This window comes from Anopheles bellator, chromosome 2 (genome assembly GCF_943735745.2).
Source record: "Anopheles bellator chromosome 2, idAnoBellAS_SP24_06.2, whole genome shotgun sequence".
Taxonomy (NCBI): Eukaryota; Metazoa; Arthropoda; class Insecta; order Diptera; family Culicidae; genus Anopheles; species Anopheles bellator.
Genome location: NC_071286.1, coordinates 65,275,474 through 65,302,727, shown reverse-complemented (window position 1 = coordinate 65,302,727; position 27,254 = coordinate 65,275,474). Strand labels below are relative to the sequence as shown.

At 50.5% G+C, this 27,254-nt stretch overlaps 1 protein-coding gene across 1 annotated transcript in view; it reads left to right on the top strand.

The window, feature by feature from the left end:
• The window catches only part of LOC131207876 (formin-J), a 100,165-nt gene that overhangs the window by 23,242 nt on the left and 49,669 nt on the right, over positions 1-27,254 (top strand). Inside the window, exon 2 of the mRNA XM_058200509.1 lies at positions 8,695-8,986. Coding sequence (XP_058056492.1) covers positions 8,695-8,986 — 292 coding nt within the window. The remainder of the gene's footprint in view (positions 1-8,694; positions 8,987-27,254) is intronic.

Sequence of the window (27,254 nt, the reverse complement as noted above, 5' to 3'; positions counted from 1 at the left end):
GAGCCAAGATCTTCGACCTACCAGAAAGAAGTAGCTCCGAAAAGAAGCACCGTGGGCTGCGAAAGGGCACCATTTTTAAAGGGACCCCACATCGCGTGCCGTGGGCAGAGCTCTCCCGCTCAGAAGGTCCCCAGTACAGTCCCCGGTACATTACGCCTTCCCGATTCCACGATTGATCGCTTTTCGTCCCAATGTGCCTCTCTTTCTCTCTTTCATTGGGTAGGTTTGTCTCTCTCTCTCTCTCTGTGTGGCTATCCTTGGATCGGTCGAAAGGGAAGAGTGTGGCCTTCCGTGCGACGAGTTGGTTTCCTGCGGTGTGTTCGCCGCCGCCGGACTTGTCCGCATCCTGGTCCGCGGGGCTTCTCTGTGATTTCTTGCCGCATCGTCGTCGTCGCCGTCGAGAAGAAGGGTTCCTTCGTGTGTGCGCGCGCCCTAAATTGCGGGTCCGAGGTGAGCGGGTCCTCATGCCACAGACGCGGGACCCCGCGAATCACCTTCGATCCCGGAGGGTCTTTCGCGGGGCGCGAAAGGCTCCTTTTGGGACCTGTTTGTGTCCCGGTTCTGTGTACCCGCCCCCAGGCACCGGCAGGCGGTAGGATCTAAGGACGACCCAGGAGTGGAAGGGTCTCTAGTGGTGGGACCCCAATGGCGGTCGTGAATGTAGGTCATTGCAAAAAAAAAAAAAACCGACGAGACCAGGGCTCCTTTTGGGCCACGTTTGGGCCATCTGGACTTTCCGTCGTCGGATTGGCTCCCGCGCTCTGGCTTATATCTGGTCATGTTCGGTCACCGGCCGGACGGAATAATGGACCGGACTGAACGGCAGTTGCTTATCGGTCCGATTAATGATCGGAACAGAAAGAGAGAGAGAGAGAGAGAAGTGCGTTGGCCTTACATCGATGCGCTTCAGTACGCAGACCCCTCTTTCGCCACGCCATGCCGGCTGGCTGATCACCGGCACGTAATTAGCGCCCTTAAGACAACCAATAAAACCTTGACCGTCCTCTCTTCCGCGGTTCATTCTTCGGCTACGCACCGCCAGAGCGGGTTGAATTAACTTGATTAAGCGCCAATCTTTTGGCGATCGCGCGCGCGTGTGTGACTCGTGTTGTGACACATGCGTGCGAGGCGAAATCAATGGGCAGCATGATAAAATTTAATTGAATGCATCGATGCGTGTGTTCTGCTGTCCCCGGTGCTGGTGGTGGTGGTGGCCATCCACCGGGCACCGGGCGGCAGGGGGATAGGTTTGAGGCAACTTATTTATATGATCATAAATTGGTGAGCTGCTGGTCAGCAACCAGGACAGCGCGAGAGGTAGAGGTCAGCAACCCAACCTATGGCTCCGGTCGAGCAGCGTGCGTATGGCGTCTTGCTGGCTATCTTTTTGAGACCTCTTCGTTGAGCAAATCTGTTATAGGATCCTTGAACCCAGCAATTTAAATAACAAATCAATATTTTTGAGTTGCAGAGTTACCCGTTACAGACCTGTGGAGTGTCTTTCTTTCCCTTGATCAGCAGCTCATTAGGTTGTTATGAACCGCATGGGTTGAAGAATAATTACATTAACTACCCTATACCTAAAGTGGTCATGCATTTGGTACCAATTGACATGTTTCTATGGAGAGTCGGTTAGTCTGACTGTATGGCACGTAGCATCAATGTCCTGTTGAAACCAAATGTCGTCCAAGTTGTCAGCTTCAATTTCATCGAAGAACCAATAAGCCAACATTGCGACGGTTAGCGCGGCTCATTCTTCCTTTTTGAACAATAATGGGCCGATTATAACAAAAAAATAAATAAATAAATAAATTATGACCGCTTGACCAAACTGTCACTCGTTGTTGGTGCATTGTCTTCTCTTGCACGTCGTGTGGGTTTTGCAAGCACCAATTTGTCCCCATAACTTTAATCAGTTTTCCATCATTCCAAATTTTGTACCAGCGTGGAGCGTCCCATTTCGTCTCATGCCAAAGTTTTTACTAAATTCTTGCAATCTGCAGGATGTAGTTTTACGTTTTAAAAGTCAAGTGATCGATAGTTTAAAATCCAAACACTAGATGAATCACTCTTCAACTGTGACTCTAATATTTGTGCTGCTCTCCTTATTGAAGTGGTTGGCTGTCGTAGTTCATTAAAAGTAAGCCAAGTTTCTAGATGAGTTCATCAGCTGTAGTCCAAAAAGAGTTTCCGAGTGGCCGCGCCTATTTAAATCCCCCAAAAAGCCCTAATTTTTCTAGTACGTACCATAAGAACACTGTTAAAAACACCTCCAATTCCAGTCCGTGGTCCGAACCTGGTGCCGTTTTGCGATAGGAACCGACCAAACGGTTGTGCATTGACGGGATGATCTATGAACGCGGGACCACCTCTGGAGTAACCTATTTGCAGCTACATAGTTGCCATAATTAAATCATGATATACAGCACCTTAAAAGTTCGAACCTTCTCACGCCCCGCGAAAAAAAAAACCATCTGACGGTGCGGCAGATGATTTTTGGCAAAACGGATATTTGGTCTGGTCCGCGCGCGTGTCCGATGGCCTTCAACGCAGAACGCGCGCGCGTGACTCGGTTCCATGTGGTCCGCGAAGATAGCGCACGCCACCAGCTGCGAGCTGCGCGCTGCGGTGCGAAGATGACGTTATTCGCCACGGACGGATGCTGCTACCGTGGCTGAAACTTTGTTTCAGTTTTCCAATGCGATGCGGAAGTAATCAGAGAGTGAACGAGGGCCGAGCCGATAGAGTGTTGTGACTCACGCACCGCAATCGCGCTCCGAATTCTCCAATTTCGCAAACGCGCCCGGACATAAAACAACCCCCAACGGTCGGTCAGGGAGGCACGTTTGAGCGAAGGCTCCGCCATGTTTTCGGTTCGCAGCCGCGCGCTGTGGCGGTTCTGTTCTGCTTCGCGCGAAATGGCCCTGAATTCGGCGAATTACCCCAAGCATTGGAAGGAGTCCGAGGGGTGGCTGGCCGGCCGGTCAGGAGGGGTGGGGCTGGCCGCCATCGGGAAGAAGACCAATTTTTTTGGCGCGCTGCTGAATCTAATTTACACGCACACATAACCTCCGCGCCTGGCCTGGCCAGGCCAGTGGGGTTGCTGTGTGCGGAGTCTCCCCAGCAACACCCGGTCACTACCAGCCCGTCCGGGGTCCAGCGTGTTCCAGCGCGCTCTCCACACATACACGGACCGATCTCTCTCTCTCTTTCTTTCCGTTTCGCTCACCTTGAACCGCGAGAGCGCGCCCGTCGGCCGCCCCATAATCAGCCGATTTTTGCGCATAACACAGCTGTCTGTCTGGCTCCGGGTGCCCGGTGGAGGGTGGTACCCCCGCTGAATGGGGCGAGGGGGGACAAGTGATGACCGCACTGACGGGAGAGCGAGAGCGAGAGCCCGGCCCGGTCTGGATGGTATTTCGATCTCCGCAGCACGTGCGCGCTCGCTCCCTGGCGGCGGCGACGACGGACCTTTGGGGCCTCCTCGGGGCCTCTGGCGCCCCTCTGTGTATGTGTGCCAATGGTCCGGGGTGGCTTTGGGGTTCGGGGGAGGTCCATCATCGCCGCGCGTCGTCACGCTCGCTGACGACGGCGGCGGCGGCGGCGAGTGTAGTGGTGTCTGTGCTCCGATGGCGAGCGTTGTACACGAGATGGCCATTTAAATCCGCGACGCTGACCAGACCCCGGCTATGCTTTTAAATCGCACACAGACACACGCAGGCGGACGGACGGACGGACGAGGTGAACCAGCTGCCAGCATCGAGCAGAGAGCGAAGAGATCAAGCGCGTCAGCCATTGGCCGTGCCGACAACGACGACGATCATCATCATCATCGTCATAGGCGTTTCCGATCGTCGTCTCAACTCTCACTCACGCAAGCCGCGCGTCCGATCCTCGCCGCATGCTTTTTCGCGCGCGCGTTGGCCCCAAAAGTTTGCCAAATTTTCGCTCGTCTCTCTCTGTCTCACTCGCACGTCTCGGATGATGTTGGCATATTTTACTGCGCCCGCTGTCGGTGTTGGTTCCGCTGGCTGTATTTTTTTTCGGGTGGGGAGCTCTGGTGGGTCCCCGTTATCGTAAAGAGTTCGCAATAATGTTTCGCCGGATCGGTGGCGGTGGGAAGAGGGTCGGTGGCGGCGGCGGCTAACCTTGAGCCACCGATTCGGCTCGCATACGCGCGGTCCGCCGTGGGGTTTTGCGTTTTATGAAATAAAGCGCACATGCGTGCGCGCCCTCCACGGCTACCGACCCTCGGGGTGTGCTCCTGGCTTTTTGAGTCCCGACTTCCCTGTGCGCGAAATTTGGGGCTGTTTATTTATTCGAATTTCTCCTCTGGGCTGGGTTGCCTCGCTCCGAGTTGATTACTACTACGACGGGGCGACGGAATTGGTTACTATGTGCCGACGACGATGACGACGACGACGGCGGTGTCGAGTCTTAATCCCGCGAGGTGTAAATATACACCCACGATTCTTAGAGGACGGCGACGGTGGGATTTGGAAAATTGGATCGGGACTGAACGATTACTGTAGTGGGCTAAGAGATAGTATCGAGTGGGACGAGTTAAGTCTGGGCGAATTAGTTTGTCCATACCTCTGATTGAAGCTCGATAGAAGCATTTTTACGGGGCTGTACAAACTTGTGGCAATCAAGCTGTAGTTGTGCTCAGCTGTAGTAGATAATGGCATAATTTACAAATTTTCATTCCATTAAAGATGTTGCAGTAACAGTAAAGATGACAGTAATCTTATCGATTCCAACAGTTAGTTAGGACTCGTTACACAATAATGAATATGCTTTTGAGACCTCAATTGTTTGTGTTTCTATCACCTTAATTTAGCTGTTTGGATGCTCTTAAAGATGTGAGCTACGAGTGGAAAGCAACTATTCGAGCAGTTTCGAGCAGTTTTTGGATGAGCAAAATGAATCGTTTTCCCATTAGACAACTAAAATGTTGTTTCATTTTATGATATTTTGAACGATCATCGATCGAAAACCGTTCGAAACCGCTCGAAACTGTACTCGAACTGCTGCTCGATTTCAGTCACCCGTTAGAGGATCAAGGGATTAAGGTGAAGACGATGCGGAACGCGCATGCCGTGAAGACGACGATGCGGTCCAGGTATTTTTCCGCTGCCAGTGTGGCGCCCCAAAAACCGGGGCGCAAGTTAATTGGGAAACGCCGCCACATGTTTCCAGAGTGTCAGGATTGTTCCAGATCACTGGTCCAGCGGAGCGCCCCGGAACCATCATCAGTCCAGTTCATGTGTTACAAATTAACACCGTTTTCCGTGTGCGCGAGAGAGAGAAAAAGAAAGAGAGCTTTGTCGCACAACGATGTGAAACATAACGAGGCCGCGGGCCCTTTTTGAAGCATTACGGCTCCATCGTGAGTGACCATTTTCTAATTTAACACCCAAACGACGGCGGCTAACATTGTGTTGTGCCGCTAAATGGAGCTTTTCACGAAGGAGCACTATTGCACTGAAGAGGGTTCGAGCCACTGGGAGCCGCGCGACGTTCAGCAATCCAAAGGGAGGCAAAGGGAGCAATCCTTCCGATTGCGATGTTCCCCAGCCTAGTCCGGGGGAGCTCTGTCGGCGGTCTGGAAATTTAATTTTCAAGAACTGCAGCCTCGCACCCGTTGGCCTTCGTTCGCTCGCAGGGGTTGTAAATATTAACGCGATTTCCATAAAGGCATAAAATCGCTCCGATCGCGGGGATCGTAAATGAGGCAACCTGAGGCTCAAAAATAAATCAAACCGCGCGCCGAGGTAATCGGATTTAACATTTCTCTTCGACTCTGCGGCGCTCAAAGGAGACGAAACCGTCAACATAAGCACGGCCCTCGATTGTTTTCCTGTTCTCTGTGAAGGGCGCCACTGCAAGGCCAAGTCGGAGTTGGAGTTTCCTTTTCCTTGTCTTGGCCGTTCTTGGCCGCGCTCGATCGATTCCCGAGGGATACGGCACACGAGCGGTAGAAAACCAGCGGTAGAAACCCCATCCTACACTACACTATCGGGGGCTATCGGGTCTCTAGAGTGCTCCTCAACGCCGCCATCAAAACGTCACTCGGCTATATGAGTTGAAAGAATTATTGCGCGCCCGCGTTGACGACGGCCGGGATGATGTGTATATGCCGCTCGTTAATATTTTTATGATTTTCGAATAGTTGTGCTGCGTCTACTGTAACCGGGCCGTTTGTCGTCGTCGCCGCCGGGCTGGAAGTTTAAGTCGTAATGTGGCTTTCGTTACAACTTGGCCTTCGAAGATAGGCCGGTTTGTAGGCTCTCTTGGTCCCTGGTCGAGTTTCTATGTAAAAAAGAGGGTTTCCTAGACTAATTCGATTAAACTACTAAACTATTGGCAGAAGAATCGAGCGGGTGCACCGGTAATGGCGCGGGTTTTGGGCGGCCTTTCGGTAGATGCGGCTAAACTCTAGAATTGGGATTTCGTAATCGTGTGATTTGTGGACATAACGCAGTGAGTCCTCATTGTTCGCCAATTGTTTGACGTGCAAATATTAAGAGTGTCCATTAAAAAAAAATGTTTGTTGCCATAACAATCGATTAGATAAAGTAGCTCTTTCCTGACTATTTATGCTGAACTGATTTAGAAGATTGTTTTACTTAGAATTTTGGCACCTACTAATATCGATTGGAATGATCTACATTTAACAAAAAAAAAAAATTCGAATTGAAATGTACTTTTGTGCGTATGTCCAAAATTGTTCCTTTTGTGTCTTGAAAATGCGTAAACTAGAAAAATGTGACGAGTATACTCGCCAATTGTGGAATGCAATTTCGAATATTGCTTTCATCATCATATCGAATCAATTCATCAATTCGAATATTACTTTCATCATCAACTGCTCTTTGGGGGACTAAACCTAGCCCGGATCAGTCAGCCTGTGGCAAATGAAACCCGGGATCTAAAGTTTACCAAATTATTAACATGCAGTTTAGAAAGTAAGATTGATTTTCTCGACCTGCCGAAGAATTTTCTCCTTGTTCCTTGGCCTCCAACATAAGCGCGACGCTCAGTTCAGTCAAGCGAATGACCCTGCGGTGCGCCAGGAAGCCGAACACATTTTAACAAGTCCCTACCGTTTAGCAACGCGTGTCGTGTTTAGCATATGTCTGTGCCGAACGGCCGTGTTTTCACTTGCTGGGTGACCGTTTTGTGATCGTTGTTACAACCATTTTTGTGTTCCTTTACGTTGGCCGGCCGGTCGGGGAGTGTTAAAACCCATCATAACTAGGTCAGAGCTCCACCTGTCACATTTGACGGGGTGCTGCGCGTCAGTCAGTCGGTGTTCGGTGTGTGATACCAAGGTTCACCCGAACGAGACAAACCGCTTAGAGAGTGAGCGAGAGAGAGAGAGTGGGCCTCGTAAAGGTCGTGCACCCGCTGAGCATATTCCGAGAGGGATGCTTCTCTGTTTCTCTCTCTCGTTCCTGCTGATGGGTACGGTCGTTGGCGCATATCGTGCCGCAAAGCACGTACGCACACACTACGCACCGCCAGACACCGTCGAAGGCCGTTAGAAGGAAAGAGAGCCGAGAGACAGCCAATAGCCAAAATGCTATTAGTTCCCCCGCCCCGGTTCCGTAACAATAATTTGCCGCCGTTGTGTTGTTGAGGTCTATTTTTGATCTGAAGCGCCGGCCGGCTGATGCCAGGCAGTCCCCGATGGTAGGCAGATAAGAGGACGAAACAGTGCAACCGAAAAAAGAGACCTATTTATTGAGGAGCGCGGCCCACAACCACCAACCCAACACCCGCCGGCAGTCCATAAATACTGCTGCCGGCCAAAGTGACAGACTGTCAGGCGTGTCAAGGAGTCCGTCGCTCGCTCTCTCTGCCGCTCGCTCGCTCGCTCGATGATGGATGAATTAGAGAGATGATCCACGACGGGTGGGGCTGGTGCTAACGCCCTTCCAACTACTCCCGAACGCCCACACGGGCGAAAAAAATCCCCAAAAAGCGTGTGAATATTTTTCGAACACTTTCAGCTGTTCGGCTCGTTCGTTCGGGTCTCGTTGAAATGGCGTCGAACACCGTGTTTTGTGAGGCAGCGGCTTTTCGGGTTTATTATGCCTAGTCGAAGGCCGTTTCCATTATTTCCGGATCTCGCCGTCGTCGTCGTCGTCATCGGCGGCGAAGTGTACTGCGTCTTTGGCGTAAAATGTAGGTCAGCGAAGGATAGTAGCGAGTGCGCCCGTCTGTTGTGACGCCGGGTTTCGCGGTGTTCACGCACACGGATTCTGTTTGTTTGCTTGTTCCTCCCCCGGCGTTGACAGACGAAAATTGGGCTTTTTGTTGTTGCTTAGCGAAATGATTAAGTGCCCCCAGAAAACCGGAACCGCAGGAGACACTTTCTATTGCCAATTGTGCCTATTTCCCGGCCCGGTTGATTTATGTGGGGAAAATAGTTTCGAATTACGTCACGCCGTCCTTTTTTTTGGGGCTCGATTCTGACTCCGTTTCGATTCTGAGTCCGTCCGGCGGGATTGACAGCCTGCGGCATCACACCGGAAGAGGTGCAAAAAGTGTACTAAATTTAGCAGCAGCCAAACAGTAACAGAGTCAGCGTTACGCCATCCCTGCCTTGTGACCCATTTTGACCCGATCTGTTTTTTCTTCACCATTTTGTAACATTTCTTTCTCTATTTTTTCCGCGTTCCGGCGCAGATATGTGTGCGTGAAAAGTGATGAAAATAACGGTGGCGGAAACCACAACAACAACAACAGCAGTCACATCAGCAACAACAACAGCGGCCTGACCTCTTCGTCGTCCGCCTGCAGCAGTAACAACGGCAACGGCGGCAGCAACAACGGTGGCCTACCGATGGATAAGGACGAGAAGCGGATGCGTCGCGAGATCGCGAACAGCAACGAGCGGCGCCGCATGCAGAGCATCAATGCCGGCTTCCAGAGCCTCCGGCAGATGCTGCCGCACCACGAGGGCGAAAAGCTGAGCAAGGTAAGGCGCATTACAGATAATTGAAATATCGGTGCTCGAATTTTGCGTGCTCGAATAATAAGTGCTCGAATTTTGCGATAGTCGATTGGGTAACAAACCGCCATTGAAAACATTAAAAAACTTACTAGTGACCAGGCGCCTCCATCGAGAGATAATCACCCTTAATATGAAACTCAAACGTTCATTTTGCTATAGCTCTTTCTTTCTGCCTTCTCTCTTGCTGAATTCTGCTTTCTCTCTTGCTATAGCAAAATGACCGTTTGAGTGAACCGCTTGAGTTTCATTATAAGGGGGGATGGCACTAATCAGTGTCCTTGTTCAGAAGTATCATCAGTTGTAATGACTCTTGTGCTACTATTTTTTGTGTGCGAGATTTACTGTCCCAATATGCTAAAGGTCCCGGCTAATTCTCTTACCAGGGTGGTTCTCTCGACCCCAAGATCCAAACCTAAAGACGCAAAAGAAGCGAATGACTCTTCGGGTTAATTATCAATCGACGCTTGGCATTGGCCCTTCGATGCGCCGATGATGATGCTGCCGGCGAACAGATGTTTCTTTCGTTCGTTTAACGCCCCACAAAACGCCGTGCTGACGCCGTCAGTGGGGGTCCGTCTTTTTCATAAACTTTAAACACCCTTTAAATGCTGATTTACCGTACTGCTGGTGCATCTTCCTCGTGTGCGCTACAATGTACCATGCAGCGCGCATACGTCTTCGGCCGTTGTCGGCGTCGTCGTCGTCTGGTATCAGACCGGCGGGTGCAGGCCAACCGACGGCGAGACCCTCCCGGCGGGCAGTAGCAGTAATTAAAAATTAAAATAAATGTACACTGCCCTGACCTAGCATAATTTAAATACTCTGCTCGGCGGCGGCGGCGGTTGCTGCACGCTCGAATGGCCTCACGGGCCCCATGTTTTTTGCCTGCCCACTGCACATTTCATGCACACGGTTGACTGACCGAGTTGAGCCGGTTTCGCCCCCCGGTCCCGAGGTCCTCGCTCCAGAGTCCGGACGGTCACGGGAGATTGGCTTTAAAAGACCGGCTCTCGGTCCGGCGATGACCAGTGCGCGCGGGGGTAAAACCGCAGCCCATCGCCACCCATTTATTGCCTTTGCGCTCGGTGATGCGAGAGGACTCCACTAAAGGGAGGCCACCACAGGACACACTGCTATTTGCTCGCGAGATTGGTCCTCCTTCTCCTTCGAAACGGGTCTCTGAATCGTATTTCTTTTTTATGATTGAAATCGATCGATCCCAACGACGCGCCGGCAAAGGAGCTCGTGTGATCAAGATCCATTCCGTCGGCCGGGGAGAGAGACAGAGAGGTCATAAATCGTTCAGTCAAACTGCGTCCGGGTGAAGATATAAAGCACATCGTTGAGATCCTTCGCCCTGGTCCCTGGTTTTACGAAGCAATTGGCCCAGAAGCCAGAGTGGCCCCACAGTGCCCCTGCTGCCATCTGGTTCACTTCTGCGTCAGCTAACGAGCATGGCCGCTGCTTCCTGATCTGGGAACGCGCACCGGGGCACGATTTTTTTTATGGCCCCCCAAGACCAACGGACGGGTTGGTTGCGCGTGAGAACGCGTAAAGATCCTGACGTGCGGCCGCTAGTACTCTCCGACTGGGACACGACTACTAAAGTGATTGCGCCGTGCATTTTTATAGCCACCGGGCAGACCCTGGGTGTGGCGCTCCAGAGGATGCGATTCTGCTGCCCCTCCGAAGTGCAGCGGCGGTGCATTTTCTCATCACTCCGAGAATGACCGTGATAAAATAGAAATGGCTTACGAAGCAGGAAAATGTAACGGCCAAAAGTGGGCCTCGGCGGCCGTAAGTGGGTGGATCGTAACGTAAATTTTCCATTAAAAAAGAAATTGATAACCTCATTCAAACGTATGTTGGGGTTAACGTAAAAAGTGGCCCAGGTTGTTATTGGAAAAGATGAACTAGGCGCAAGTAGACGACCAGACCAGGTGCGGATTGTTGTGAAAATTCGATTACAAATCCGGTTAAAATGATTGATAAAATAATAAATCGCAACTTTGTTAAAGAAGAGACGCAGAAGTTGTGGCCTGCACGTGCTTCATTAAACTGAAACGTATATTCGGTCAGGGTGTGCTGTACCCACCCGGATGGGTGTGTCCGGGATGCGGCAGCTGCGGACTGGCAAAACACTACGCAACCGGCAACCTTTTTCGTGTTGGGGCGGCGTGCTCGTGAGGGCGATAATGCGCGCCTGGAAAGGGCAGACAGCAAGTTGTTGCTGCTGCTGTTTATACAAACTACCTTCGCGTGTGATAGTCGTTTGCATAAATCGATGCCATCCTCGCGCGACGACGACAGCTATTATCATCATATACACAACCAGCCGGGGGGGCCCCATATGGGGAACCGGTCGGGCCCGGTCGGGTGAGAAAAAGTGTTTTAATAATTATCGCTCTCTCCCTAGAGAGAGAGAGAGAGAGAGAGAGGGGGATAAGATGATGATTGAAGTGTGATTAGACTTTAACACATAATTGAACAGCGAAGCGAACGAAAGTCTGAATTTTAATTAAAAATTGTGTTCATCTTAAACAAGCATTGAGCATATAAAGATTAGAAATGTTATTATTGTTAGTAGGTGGTCGCTGAGAATGTTATTAAACAAAATATGTAAAACAAAAACGGTGAATCTCAACGTCTGGAGCATTCCTTGGCGGGTCCTCCAATTACGATTGGTCAGCGAGAAAAGGCACCCAACTCTCGATGGGTGGCTAGAGTTCGTCTTGAAGTTCACCAGCCAAGAAGTGGCCATTCAATCAGGACCGACCGTGCCCGTAAGAGAGAGAGGGAGCTCGCACACGCGAGCTCGCGTACCTCAAGAACAGCTGTGAGACGTCCAAGAGGGCCAACCGAAGAGGGTCGCCTCTTAGCTCTGCGCCTCATGTTGATGCAGAAAAGTGCACGTGGTGTGCAGTGTGGTTTTGCTGAGAGCTGCAACAAAGAACCCGAGCCCGGGAGAGTGAGCCGGGCGGGGGCAGCGGGAGAAGGCGGCCCGCGATGGCGTGAGCAAATTGAGCACAATTTAATTTGCAACTTTGTTGCGCTGCTGCAGTCCATATCCTGTGGCGGGTGCAATGATTTTGGTGGCGAGTGAAGCGGGCGGACAGCAGCAGCAGCATGCTGCAGCACTCTTTGCGATTTAATGTGCAAACGCGCGTCACCCGCTATCATGTCTCTTCCCGTGGCCGCGAGAGGTGCACGAGGAGCCGTTCAAGATCGTGTGGCGGTAATTGATGACCGGGCCCATGGGCTGGTTCTCAGGCCAGTCAGGCAGCCAACCAGCCAGCCAGCTCAGCTGTTCCGCAGTGAGGGCGATCCAGCTGATAAGAGCACCGCAGTCCGGCTCGCGATCGCGCCCATGACCGGTGATCGATCATCCATTGCCTCCCGCCGAGGACGCTCGTCCTGGTTTGTGGGGGTTTGTGGGCACGACTGGGACTTAGCTGACGGCGCACTATGCGGCACTCCTAGTGCCGTTTAGCATCACCCGGACCAGGGTGCGTTATGGCCGGTTTATGATGCGAATTTTGCATACTCTCACAGAGAACCCGCCGCCCGCCAACACAGTTTGACAGCAAATGTCATAATCAAGGTTAAGTGCTCTCCCCCCGGAGGCCAGAGGCCGGCATTGTGCTTTCAATAATGCGAAAAAAATGTATACATCAATCATATCGATCACTGCAGTCTGCTGCAAGCGGAGACAGAGAGAGCTAAACGGCGGGGCGTTAAGAAAAGACGGAGAGAAATGACCGCTAATAACAATAATAACGATAATATGCGTCCGGACCGGGTGGGGGGACGAAGGCACATTATTGGGGGCACCGAGTTCCGCCTGGGGCCGGCCCCGCTCAGGGGGACGGTATGAGCAATGTTTGCGGCGTGCACACAGCGCTGCATGAAGGTGCAACAATGTTGCACATAAAACAAACGCGCTATCGCGGCGACGCCGTGGCCTCGGCAGCGCGGCTTTCCTTGAATCTCTCGAGTGGTTGGGATGGCGTTTGCGCAGCGGGGACGGATTACATGTCGCTGCAGCGGAGTAGCAGCGGCGAAGAGGGCGCAGGGTGGCAGGACCTGTTGCAGGTCGATGCGGTGCGGTCCAGGTCGATAACAGGAATCGATATTTCATCGCGGGGCCCGCCTGGGGGAGATTTTCCCACACACCTTTTTGCGATTTTCTCCTTGCCGATTTTGTCGATTTCCATAAATTATGATCTCCCGCGAGGCGAGCATAAAGTTATTGGGCACGAACAACGCACGATCTTGTGTGTTTGTTTGGGCAGCAGAAGCTAGAGTTTAATGAATGAAGGAAAGAAGTTTTTTACTTTCTTTGATTACTATAGGGTGTTCCATCGTGACCCCATATTATTAAGATGTTAAATAACTTCGCTATTTATCAGTCGATTTTGTTAAATCAGCCCGATTTTGAAACGTCAGTCTGTGCCGTTTTAGTCATGGATCAATTTACGGAAAAACAGCGGGCTAAAATTGTAGCGCTGTACAGTGAATATAATCGTTCAACTGTGACAATTGTTCGTGTTTATTGTTGCAGATTTTTTTCTGACTTCTTTCTGTGGGGCTATTTGAAGAGTATGATCTATGCCAGCCAACCGGAGACCATAGCAGAACTGAAAGGCAACATCACAGCGGAAATTGCTGCTATTACGCCCGAAATATTGTCAAAAACTAATTGTTGTAATTGTTGTAAGTTGTAATAATCGATTCGAACTATTCCAAAAGGATCCTGGCCAAGACTCAGATCTTGTGTTGAACTTGTCGCACTTGGGGTGATTCAGTACCCCAGAAATGCATTTTTCGACCGTAACTATCGTTCAAGGATATACTATAGGAACTATAGCTCAAGCGATTCAAATCTTGTTGCGAGAGCACACGAAAATATGAGTTCTATGTCTGGTTCAGATTGCGCTGGCCAAGCAGTGAAGCACGCGAAAGGCGCAAAACAAATGGCTATTGAAGTGTCAGAATGATCTCAAGGGGCGCGCTGGCGTAGACGATGAATAATTGATTAAGGGTTGCGTGACACATCACCACCACTAGCGTGCACGTAAAACCAATAGTTCTCAACAATGACCATGGCACGTTCATCATCTGGCCACGCCGTCCGACCCGAATCAAATCGCGCGGCACCGGCTGATCTCATTGGCCGGCCGTTCCCTCTCGGAATGGTCACGAGACCGTTGCCCCGTTGTTGCAGCATGAAATGCATGAATGAAACCCGCGGCGGGGAATGCCCGCTGCGGGCGTAAACAGCAAGCGAATGCACAAATATACAACACACGTGTTTGTGAAGTATCTGGCGATTAGTGGCCCGACACACACAGCACAGCGCCTCCCGAAGTGTGGTCAATTGAATGGTGCAGCCAACACACGAAAAAAAGGCCTGCAATCCGTAAATACCATAAACGGGGTACAGACACAAATACAGACCGACGAACAGAAGCCCCCCAAAAACCCTTTCGGCTCTCTCTGCGGTGCTGCAGCGGCCGATCGTGTGAATGTGGGTCAACCGATCGGACACATCATCAGCCGGGCAGCCCTCATCGTCACGCCTGAACCATCGTCGGTCTGTTGTTTGTGCAGCTTTTGGGGGTTGGTCTGGTTTGGTCTGGCCGTTGTGCCAAGCGTTTTCAATGGTGTGCTGCCGTCCATTCATTCGTTCGGCAACGCATCGGAAGTGAAGCGAATGCAGTGCATATGAGCCCTTGTGGTGCATCGGTAGGCGCAATAGATAAGATGAGTGCACACACGCAGCAAGTAGGTTGAACAAATGATGGCTCACAGAGGGTAACAGATGTGATAAGAGCTAAATGATAAGGGAAGCATAAAGAAAAACACTAGCAAAGGGAGAAAGTCAAACGGTTGAGGGCCAAAGCATCAAAGATGAAGTTCGGTCAATTGTGGAAGTTAGTTTCGGAACGAGAAGCATAATTCTCTGAACGGAGAACGCTGGGCAGTCGATTTGGGTGCATTTGGGCATGCTCGAAAACTGCTCGAATGCGTTTTTCCCTTAATAAACCACCGTTATTGTGTGTATTCCTACGGTTTGTTGTGCCCTACTCGATCAAAACACACATAAGCCGGGGGGCGTAAGCCGACTCGAAGACAATGTTGCGATGGCGATGGCTCTGTGGGTGCACGCGATCGAGTGTTGATTAATTTCCCGACTAATGAATGCAGTCGTCGCCGCCAGACGCGCTGCCACTGCACAGCAGCGCATTACTCACTGACCGGCACGAGATATGTGATCATCTTGGGTGTAATGGGCTGCCCTCCGAGGATCCCGAGGGCATTCGCCGGACCCCGGGATCAGCAGAGTGGGCGCAATCAGCTGCGCGGACACCGCCCTCTCTCTCTCTCTCTCTCGCTCTCTCCCTACGCGGCTACCGGTCGGTAATTAGAAACGTTTTTCATGCCTCAATAAATAACACACGCCACCCACGAGTGGGGAGTGTCCCGGTGGGGGTTGTTGTGGAGGAGGACCCGTGGAAGAAATGGGCCAAAGCAAAAAACGTTGGCGGATAATTTATTGTAACGCCTGCGGGCGTCACAGAGAGTCGTTCTTTCGAAGACGACGACTAGGCTGCCGCCACCACCGCCACCTACCGACCGAGGTGGGGAGCGCCCGCTTCCGGGAGCGGGTTGCGAAAACGGAGGGGGCGATGCATAAACATTAAACCCCTCCGCGACGTGCGTGTGTTGCACTTCTTCGCATCGGTTGGCCCGGGAGACACCCAACATAAATCCGCGGCCTGGGCGGGCGGACGGGGTGGCAACAATGTTGCGAAATTAATTTCGTTTGCCGGGCGGAAGGGTGGTCCGGGCCGGAATTATCATATTTTACGATCGTTACAGCACGCCGCACCCACCGGATCTTGAACCCGCAGGCAATCTTTGGCCGCCCTCCCCCGAACCACTACTATTTATCTTCGATAAATGCGTCTCCTTCGAGACCAGCGACCCCCTTCGGTGTGAACCCACCTCCACTGGCTGGCTTTCGGGTTTTCCCAATCAGGGAAAACACTCCTCCTCTTCGGGCGAACAACAAGATACTCCACCGGTCTAGGCCCTCGGCCGTGATTTGGTCGATAAGTCGCGTTGTTGGCAATTCCCTTCGAAGATCAATGGCATGATTTGCGGCGATCGACAGATTACGAGGGTTTCATGGTAAGCTTCTCGAATTGCACGTGTGCGAGTCAAGTGCAGCCACACGCTCTTCTTGCAACGAGACTTGAAACGGGCACCTCGCAGCGTGCAACCGAAGCGAACGCTACGTAATGGCGCAATCGGTACCCCACAGGCACACAGGATTAGATTAAAATGGACCAGTACAGCTCTTCTGTGACGTGGTACCGTGATCTACAACAGACCTTGTTACCTCGGCCATAACCGGGCGAATGTTATTTTTCAAATGCTCCAAAGTTGCAGGTCAGCAATAAACACGATCTTTTGTGTAGTTCCACAAGAAAGAGGTCCAACGGTGGTGAATCATATGGTCGTGATGATCAATTGACATCGCCAAAAAGGCGAAATCTTACGATGGAATTGACGGTAGTGGTCCTCCCTTAAAAAATAAGGTCCTATGACGCTGCCAGCCCATAATGAGCAGCATACGGTCACCTTTTCTGGATATAACGGCCTCTTCTCAGTTGATTGAGGCTTTTCAGTGCCCCAGATGCGGTGGTTTTGCTTGTTTTGCGTAGTCGTCAAAAGAAAAATTTGCCTCTTCGCTGAACAAATTTTTGTTGGAAAAATTGGCGTTTTCCTGCAGCCCCACTTTTATAGTATGTTTTAATAATTTTAACACATTGTTCTGTTCCTGAATGGCAGACATTCAACTAAAAGTTTGACACTCAATCAACGAATATTCAATATTCAAAATATTTATGAACCGATCTTCACTTCATATCCTTCAGCTATCTATGTTCGAACAGTTTCGAGCACTTTTGCAGCAGAAAATCATTTCAATCATTCATTCAATTTTTTTCAAATTGTACCGTCGAATGACTTCACTTGGGACAACCTTGCAGGATAAAACAACAAAAATGTGTATGGGTCGGGTGTTCAGCTTCGGGCAAAATACTCCATGTTAGACACTTCCGCAAAATAAGTGTTTAGTAAAGCCACAACATTTTCCTGAAAAAATTGCATATATTTGCGTAAGAGCAAAATGTTTATCAAGTGTTCGAGTGTGCTCTCGTAATACTAGTTCCAGTTTTTGCTGGCGATTTAGCCATTTACACCATCACCATCCATCATGAACCTTACAGTAGAGTTCCTTTTTTTTTTTGACTTCTCGGCATCATGTTTCTATTGTGGTCCCACGAGTCAGGTGTCGTTTGCCATCCACAGCTCGCTGTAACTGTGAGACGTATACAAACCCCGTTTAAGCCGAACCCATCAAACATGTGAATTCGCTGTAACTTCTGATCGGTTTTTCGACAATAAATTTGCCGCGCTTCCCGGAATTTATTTTAAAGTTTGACGCAGACGCGAGCGCCTACGCGCGGCGTACATCTCGATTATGCAATAAACCCCGCTAGGCACATTGTATCTCCACACGGGAGCAGTAGGCCGGGGCCAGACGACGGCTGTTGCTGGTAATCCTTGTTGTTTCTGCCATTGGAGAAATGCCGGTTTCAGCTGCAACAAATCGTCCCGAGCACGTTTCGGCGTGAATTCGACGGCACTTTGTTATTGTTCCGATGCACGCGCGCTGCGCGGAATTCTGGTTCGTTCGCGCAACAATTTATTCCCAGCGAATGACTACGTTCCTCGCAATGATCGGCTCATCGATTGCTTATTTCACGAGTGTGATGATGAGGTGTTCTCGTCGTTCAGCTTTTCGGGGACTTTCCCAGGTGTGTCATCGGTTCGGGTTCAACCTCCTGCTGGTGGCTGATATGAATGCTGAACACGCGCACCCCGTGAGTCTCAGCGCTGCCTGCATTCCAGATGCATTACGTGCGCACCCGAGACACCAACCGTCTCAAACGGGATTTTGTGGCGCTCGGGCGGCGATGCTAGTGGGCGAGAGTGGCGCGCAGTGGCGGCGTTGGCTTAGGTCAGTGTCAGCGATCGATCGATCGTGAGAAGTCTACGCGCGGTCGTTTGATCGACACGGTCATTAATAGCCACCAGCAGCAGCTGCTGCTGTCGTGGCGTGCACGGGAGGCCGTACGGTCTCTGGGTTTAGGTTGTTTATGCAACTGTTGTGTGTCTGCTGCGGTCGGGTCGCGAAGGCTAGCGACCGTCATTGACACGCGGCACAACACACCACCCACATCAGCGGGGGTGCGCACTGCTGCAAGTGCAGTGCCTCAGGGTCGAGAAATGGTGGTTCGCAGTCCGCAGGAATGCAGTCGACTTTGCAGTCGGAGGACAGGTCTGTGGTCTCTGGGTATGGAGCAGGTGGAGAGAGAGAGAGACCACAGAACACAGAGAGTCACTCCCCACACTCTCAATGCCTTCGTCAGCTCAATTGTGACTCCCTCGTGGGGTGATTGATGAGACTAGGGCGAGATCGCTACAGGGCCTCTGGCTGGGCGATACAACTGGGCTTAACTTGCGTCATGGCATGTTTTGCGCCACACTATCAGAGCTCTCCGCAGGGGGTGGTGCCCGGGAACATTCCGAACGTTATCTGTCATTGGGTGCACGGTGTGCCAGGATATCGGCCTCCACTGTCCAAACACTGCATCCGGTGTAATTGCATAAAAAAAATTATTTTTCAGTCATTTTTCGAATCATGCAATGGGCATATTTGAAGTTTAACTTCCTAAAGAATTCTTCAAGTACTAGGTCAGGATTCGAATCGACGTCGTTACGCTCGATCATCGATCTGCCTCCGCTCGTAAATCAGCTCGATTTTTTCGTCGCCATCATTTGACGCTAACGCGCTCTCTACGTGTCGCGACGGTAACTGTCAAAACATTCCATTAAATTTATCACTTCATAAATCGATCGAGGCACTCGGGTTGAAACTGGGTCATGTCGCCTTCGAGAGGATCACGCCGACACGCCGTTCAAGCGTCTTCGCACAAAAAGCGGCCTGCTTGCTGCACCCGACAGAAGAAAGTTATTGACTGCCATGGCGAGAGACCAGGCATTATCCAAACACACCAAGTACGAGGGTACCATCGGCGATCTCGACGATCGTCCCTTTCGCTCTCTCCGGCGCGCTGTCACTGCACCGCATGCATGTCCTCCTGTGATCGTGACGGGTGCATTCCACAATGCTTTGGAGCTTTGGCATTAGACAGCGATCGATGGGACGCGCCGCCGCGTATGTGCTTATGTTGGCGCGAGAGCTGCTGCTGTGGCGGTTGTTGTTTGCTGTGGCCAGCCGGCCCCACCGTTGTTGTGGCTGCCGCGCTTTTTTCTCTCTCCCCACCCCCCGCTGCCTCTCGGGGTGGTGTACATGCCTCGCCTGCGCCTTTCGATTCATTCATCCACCACCGAACGAAGTCAGGCCAACCGCGAAGCGCGAGCGGCGCACACAACTCTCGGGTCCCGGCCGCGCGCCGTTCATTCACAGTTAAAGTCGCGCGATCCGCCGGCGCGTCATTCATTCCATTGCCGACGAAACGGATAGACAGAGAGAGAGAGCTAGAGCTATGACAACAAAAGAGTGAAAGAAGAGCGACGGCAAAAAATAATAATAATAAAGAGGCGAACACACACGCGAACGGGCGTCGCGGCCGCCGATAGTTTATGAAGGGAAAAAGTGGTTTCATTCATAAACTGCCGTTATCTCTCGCTTTGGCGTCCCGCGCTGCTGCCGTTTTGATTCATCGCACAGACTCCCGCGGACCGACCCGCGTTCGCGTTTGATCGCATCGCACGACGTTTGATTTGATCTTCTTCTTGTGGCCGGAATTAGTATGTTTTGGATGTTGCAGGTTTTGTTCACCGTTTTTACTACCGTCTGTCACCAAATGTCAACGGGCAAGTCCAAACAGTTCAGACGCACACATACAGATCAGGCTGATTCGAGCTAAAGTGGTGATCACTTAAGACGATCGAGCCTCCGGCGAACAACGATTCCAACGATATAAAGGCGGTGGTGAATCATAAATTAGGATTGATTAAATGCTGTTGTGGTAGCGTAAACCTACGCATATTAAGCCTCCATTTGTACCGTTTGACTCCTTTCATCCTGCTATCAATCACCCAAAGCCAAAATGGTTTTAAACGAAGATCGAATGGTCGAATGGATGCTTTCATCTACCAACGGTGATAAATAATAAAAATTCAATCACAAAGCTCCGCTGCATGATTGCATTTTTTCTATTTAAAACAAAATAATGATACCTTGAGTCGGTAGCTTCTGGAACGGCGAACACAGGATAAGTAAGCATCGAGTCGAGCAGTTTCGAGCAGTTTAAAAGGTTTAACCGCTTCGTCTAGTGTGCACACTTGAGCGCACAGATTTCAATTGCCATCAACGCAAAAAAATCCCACATGATCACGAGTACGATCACGATCACAATCTGCACACGGCACAGCTATGGACAGCCATCGCGCGTATCCTCTTCCGGTCGCGATTTTTTTTTGTTTCACTGCACAGTGCGTGGCCAATGAAGAAGTTGATTAGGAAGACGGACATCCGCTTGTCGTCGAGCGCGCGCGCGCGAAGGAAGGAAGTACTCTGCGCTCTCATGCATTATGCATTTAAACTGTAAGCCGCTCTCGTTGGATGGATCAGATGTTTTTGCGAAACGAAACGAAAAAAAAAACGAAACCGAACAATCCCTTTAAAATAGACGCGAAAGAGGAGAGTAGGAGAGAAATCAATCGTTTGTTAAAGGGTCGCCGCAAGCGTGCCCGCAACACCCGGACACCCGGTTTATGCTTGCGAAGCTAGTTATGGGCGGGTGCCGAGCGATAGAGAGATGCATTATGCATTTATGCGCACGCACCACGGCGACCCGTGGTGCGCCATACGCTGGTGATGTCATTGATGATGGTTGAAAATGGCTGCGCAGTTGGTGATTGGCGATGGTGACTCGCTGGTGATATCAATCATAGGGCGAGCATAAAACGGGTAAGTGGGACCGGGGATGATTATCGTTGTTATCACCCTTCATAAGGCATTAGAAGGGCGTTGGCTGAGGCCGTGTGTTTCTCCTGCGTGTCCGAACCTGAACCTGGGGTGGCTCTGCTTCAACCGGAACTGCACTGGAGAGAAATCGCCCATTTTGTGTGCCACCGAGACCGACTAGCTTACGGTTGTGATTGTATTTTCCAATACGCATAGGCACCCCAACTCGTATTCATTGATAAAGACGGACCCGAGCGAAAAAGGTGGTTAGTGCAAGCCTCGGGAAGCATTTATTTTGCTATTAAAAACGAATTATCACCACAACAGCAGCAGCTGGGTATAGTTTTCTCTGCATTGTGGGGTGCCTCTGCGGCGCCGTTGATTAAATCATCTAAAGCGCATCGAAGCTTTCCGGTGGGCGGATTTGGATGGAACTGCAATCTAATGTTCCGTGGTGGATGGCGAACGCGTGTCTCGGTTTCATTCATTCCCGCCGAGTTGTTAAGGCGATCGCACGCGGATAGCCTACAATTTACTCACACCGTTTAGCATACATCGGCCGGCTGGCCGGCCAACTAATCATAGTGTTTCGCGCGGCAAACGCATCGCAGCATAATTAGCGCCCGAGCCGGCGGCGGCGCGCCCGCAACAACCGCCCTTAATGCTGTTAATGTGGCGTGTAACACGTAGCATTACACGTGTAAGGGTTTTGTTGTGTTCGGCTTCGGCGCTCCTTTCGGGCCGGAAACCGCGGAGGAGCCAGACATTCGTTTCGAATGTGCGTGCATGTTGTTTCAATCAACACAAGCTACGGCATACGCCATGTGCCCAGGAAATTTGATTTTGGACCTGAAAAAATTAGTGCACCCAGATACCGAAAGAAACCCGCAGGAAAACCTCTAACTCATCATCATCTCATCCCTTGCCGCGTTGGCCAGCGATGAGTCATTAAATTTGGGCACAGCCGTTGCTGAGGCTATTATTGGTTAGTATCAGGAGCGCAGCCTTCGGCCTGCCCGATGGGAACGTCTTCCAGACAGCGAGACGAGACGAACCCCGGCCACCGAATTCCTGGAGGCCAACAGATGACGCTTTATGCGCTCGCGGCGGCATTGCATGGCATATGCTTTCGATGGATGGCTGAAGTGGAACAAAATAATAAAAAAGCGGAAGACACCTTTCCGTGTGCTCTCGGTGCTGATGAGTTTCAGATTTCCACCTGTGCCCGAGGCACCCCCGGATGATGGATGCACACCGTGTAAACTGATTTCTATCAGGGTAAATTAGTTTCTCGCGGGGGCTCTGTTTTTTAATAGATTATTTCGGAGGTTATGATTCTCACTCTCGACGGTTCCGGTGGGGTCGTGTGATAAAAATGTTCTGCTCTACTAACGATCCGCCATTAAGTTCTATCAAAGGCGCTCACCACACCTTTCATCTGCCTTCATTATTTTCAGGTAAGCAATTTGGATGGCCGAATCGAAAATAATTGACCACACGACGATGGAGAGCGTATCCGTGTAAGTAGAGCAAATGACGTTACCACCGATCGGTGATCGGCTTGCTGCAGTTGCCGCCGACCTCGGCATTGATATGCAAACGTGTGGCCACTTTATTTGCAATAAAATCGTTTCGCACCCGGCCGGTGGTCGAGCACACACTATCGAGCACCAGCACCCCGTGTGTGTCCTTTGGATCCTTTTCTCGCCGGCTCGCGGTGGGGCTGTGGGGTGGCCACCGGGCTGCGTTTTGGGGACGCAATTAGTGCGCAGTGGCATTAAATGTATTCTGTCTGCTGAATTTTAAACACCACCCAAACACGGCAGGGCCCGAGAGAGAGAGGGAAGCACATTTGCGCAGACAACAATCGGGGTGGCGATTGGTTTTCCCCGTTCCCAACCTCCCTTTGTTTTCTTTCTGTCACGCCAATGACTGTAAATCGGTGAAGCACCGACGGTCGGTCCCACGCGCTCGTAACGAATTTTAATCAATTCAGTAGCAAGTGGGCTCTCGTGGGGTACTTGCCGAACGGAATTACATTACTGTGAACTGGAGTGGAATCCCCGGCAGTACTACGTGAGTCGCGCCAGTTGCCCTATTGCTGAAACGTTTATTTTGAAATTTTGTACGATTTGTGGTCAAATAAGAAGGATAGTCGTTTATCTGCTCTGGTAGATCGATATCCTTATTTTATGTACTTCTTTTTAATATTATATTATATTTATATTTATATTTATATTATATTTTTTGTCGGTTAAATTGGCTCAAATGATCACTTAAAACAACCAAACGCGAGTAAAGTTTCGCCATTTAAATATAATCCGAATTAGGAAGAACCTACAGGAATTTGAGTTGCTTAATAATACTGTGGCTAAAAATATCGAGAAATCCCTTATAAATCGTAATACTCCTTGTTTATTCTTCTATGTCACCTTTGAAGTGATCCCTACTCAGTGCAAAACATTTACTTTTAGAAGTGTTCCACTTTTCGAAACGGTCCGAAAAGCTGTTTTTAGGAATAGCTTTCAAAAGTTTATACGTTTCGACTCCTAACTCAACTATTGACTGTTAAAAGTGTCTACGGACCGCCCTGAGGATTTGAGCGAAAACCTACAAAAAGAGTTTGCGTCTAAACGATCACGAATTGATCACGAATTGATCACCGAAATGTGATTCGAAACCATCGCGAGGAATTTGAACCAAGAATTGTCTCTCCACAAATCAGGTCTTTTTTGGCGCACAGAGTTACGGAAACCAAGCTTAACACCCAAAAAGTATTCTTCGTTGACAGTTTGGCCGATTGGAAAGAATTCATAATGCTGGAGAAATGGGCTCAGTTTACGGGATTCGTGAGATTTGACACCATGCAACGCAAGGCAACGCAAGGCAACGCTAGAATGCTCCTCAACTCACGATCGCTGATCGTTCAACACACTCGACTGTAGCAACATTCTGAAGATACGGACCCGGGCGTTCCTGACGACTACTACAAAGTGGCTACATTGAACGCACCACGGAAACCAAACACCGATCCGGCCTTTAATACAATGTCTCTAGTGCATCCGTCCCGATCTGCATCGTGGAGGACGAAAAACAAATTCGCTGTGGCAGCCGCGTCGTGCGGCGTCGTTATGCTCGCTAAACAACGGCAAACAACAAAAATACGGCTATCATAAAACGACCATAAATTATTCACCGTGTCACGACGCGCGGTGCGGCGCGTGTGGCCCCGGAGCTGCATCGAAATGTATGCAGTTCCCCCGGCGGTCGCCACCGGTGCAAGCCGGAGGAATGCGAAATGATTGATGATAAGAAGAGGCACTTGTTGTTGCTGCGAGCTGGGTGGTGTGAAAATCCGCGCGGTGGCTTTGGCGGAAAAAGCCTTCGCGCGCGTAATGAGTGATGGGCGCCGCCGTGGCCTCATCAGCACGATTTTGCGGAAAGCAATAAAATCAAAGCCCCAGCCGCGGTTCTTCGCGGTGAGCCGCGTGTGTTGGCTGCCAACATTCCAGAGAAGGTGGGCACTTTAGTGTCGAAAGCTCATCATCATCACGCCGCGCGCGCATCACTCACCGGGGAAGCTTGCTCTCCAGCGAAAAGTTCGGGAATGTTTCGGGAAAGTCCTTCGGGAGTGGCTGGCTTTCCGAAAGTGTGTGTAAATTGGCGGAGCCAAATTATGAAATTATGCTTTCCAATGCCTCTCTCGGCCAAACTTGTGTCACTTGAGGCCTTGGCCCGGGCGGCGGCATCAGTTCCGTGTTCCGTTCCGGCGCTGGTGAGCATGTTCCGTTGCCAGCCCCAGTCCCGTTTTACGATGCACAATAAAACGAAAGGCTCTCTCTCTCTCTCTCTTTCTTTGTAGCGCCATTTCGCCCATATTCAATAACACTCCTGGCGAACGAAGCCGGGTTTTGCATAGAAAGGGGCATCCCGTTCGCCACGGTTTTTCCCTTCTTTCTTTCTTTCACCCTTTGCATATGCAAAGTGGAACAAAACGCTTGACAATTATTTTATTACCGCACTTTGCACATTTGCATTCGAACATATTTAGCGCCCCGAGACACCGTCGCCGATGCGGATAATGCACGCAGCTAGACAGAGAAAGGGAAAGAGAGAGAGAAAGGCGCTCAAGCGAAGGCGTGTGATGTGTGGGCGATGTATCTGGCGCGAAGCATAAACGCTGGGGCCCTGGCTGGGGGAGAAAACACAATTTCCCCGAAACATAAATCACTGGCGAGGAAAAATGTTTAGTAATTTTCACTCGTCCCCTTTTTCGCGCACCGGGGATTTGCATAACTCGGTGCATCGGCGGGCGGTATGTGGCGATGTGCCGGTGACCATGACGTGGTACTGGCTGGCGACAAATACTGGGTTCTAACTCACGCGTGCGTCGTTCGAATGGGCCGCTTTGATGTGCTATTTATTGTTGCGGTTTATGTTAGTGAAATTTTTAACTTTCCTAAACATTGTTTTTCCTTGTCTGTTGAATACATTTGTTTTTAAATTCTATTATCCTTTAAACTATCTTTTCGGGATCACTCATGATCGAGAATTTATGCAGGATGTCATCTGTTTTCCACAGGAAAAAAAATACTAATTTGAATCAACTTAATTTGCTCGTAGGTTAATCGTTTAATCTAATTTATTGTTCAAATCAATTATCAATTATCAATTATCAAATTATTGATCAAAAACTTGTATCTCTTTCGCCTGTACTGCCTCGTGGTTCTCACAGAAAAAAGCCCCGTCCGTCGATCTCTCTTCCTGACGTTTTGATTACAGGCCTTTTTGCTCTGTCTAAGCTCACGATCGAGTTCTCGGATTTGTCTCGGAACTTGTGTCTGTTCTAGCTGTTCCTAACATCATCTAATCAGGCGGGCTCAATATGAAGGTGGTACGCAATTTAAAGATGAGCTGGGTTCTGTTTATAGGTAATCTGAACTTTCATTTTTACCACTGTTGAAATTTGATTGGCTCAATTAAACATGGCCGTAATCACTGTGATGGTGAAGAACCTTTCGGGACGTCCAAAAACTGCATTAACTTGCAGACTTATGTGTTAGGCAGGATCTTATGATAAGAATCCTCAAAGCTTATGATTGCACCCTCAACCGAGAGCTTCTTAACTATTTGTTAATCATTTTTAATTTTGTATGTTTCCCAAAAACTGCAAATTTTTTATTGCTGACAATCGATTGACTAGTGGGCTGTGTATCATCTTTGCGTTTATAACGCAGCCTTGGTTACCTTTCCAAGGGGCAGTGCGGCGACTGCAACGCCCGCCGACGTGCTCTATGCATTCTAACATGGTGGGGTGGCCGCACGGACGGCCCAGTTAAGTCCGAGGGATTTAAAAACCGAATTATTGCTTGCCGGCCGGCGGGCTAATGGTGGGTCATTATGGTGCGCGATGTCGCGGCTAGTCAGACGGACGGACGGTCGTTGGGATTTTATGTGCAAACCAGGGCCGCCGGTGACGGGCCACTTATGGCGCCCGTTTGTTCTCAGCTCGCCACGAACAGTGAAACGCCAAGATGGCACAGGCAAAGAGAGGGTCCGCGAACAGGAAATGCTTCAGTTCGTCCCTCGGCTACGATTGGAGGTTCCGATTGCATGCGCCCGGTACTGATCGAGTGATATTTAATCCCCTGTTTGAAGGATTTTACGATGAGCGCGCGCGGACAGGCCGTGTCCTAGGCCGGGCGTCGCGACCATAAACTGGTTCCGATGCAGCGGATCGTCTAGCGCGCAGGGCTTTATGTCACCGTAAGTCGTTCGGGTTTTTATCATGTCGGTCGGTTGGGTTGCGTTTCATTTAGCGACGACCCACGGAACGAGTTTTCTGGAGTGTGCTGGTGGCGGCTTCGCAAAAGAATGGAAGTCCCTCGTTTCCCATCCTCGATCACATCCAGAGTCAGTCCAGCGGAGAGTCTTTGGAAGTGGGGAACCCTCGGACCACCTCTCGGACCCGTGCGATGAAGAAACAAATTACCCCTCATTTAAATGAAATTTCTGTGTTTTTCCCTTCCCCGTGGAGGGGGAGTGCGCCTTCCACCTCGGCACCTGTCCGAGGTCTGGGAGACACCTCTCTTCCAGGTGTCTCTTCCGGCTGGCTGACCGGCAACGTCCTCCATTTGCGCCATTCCGGTTCTCTTTTCCGTT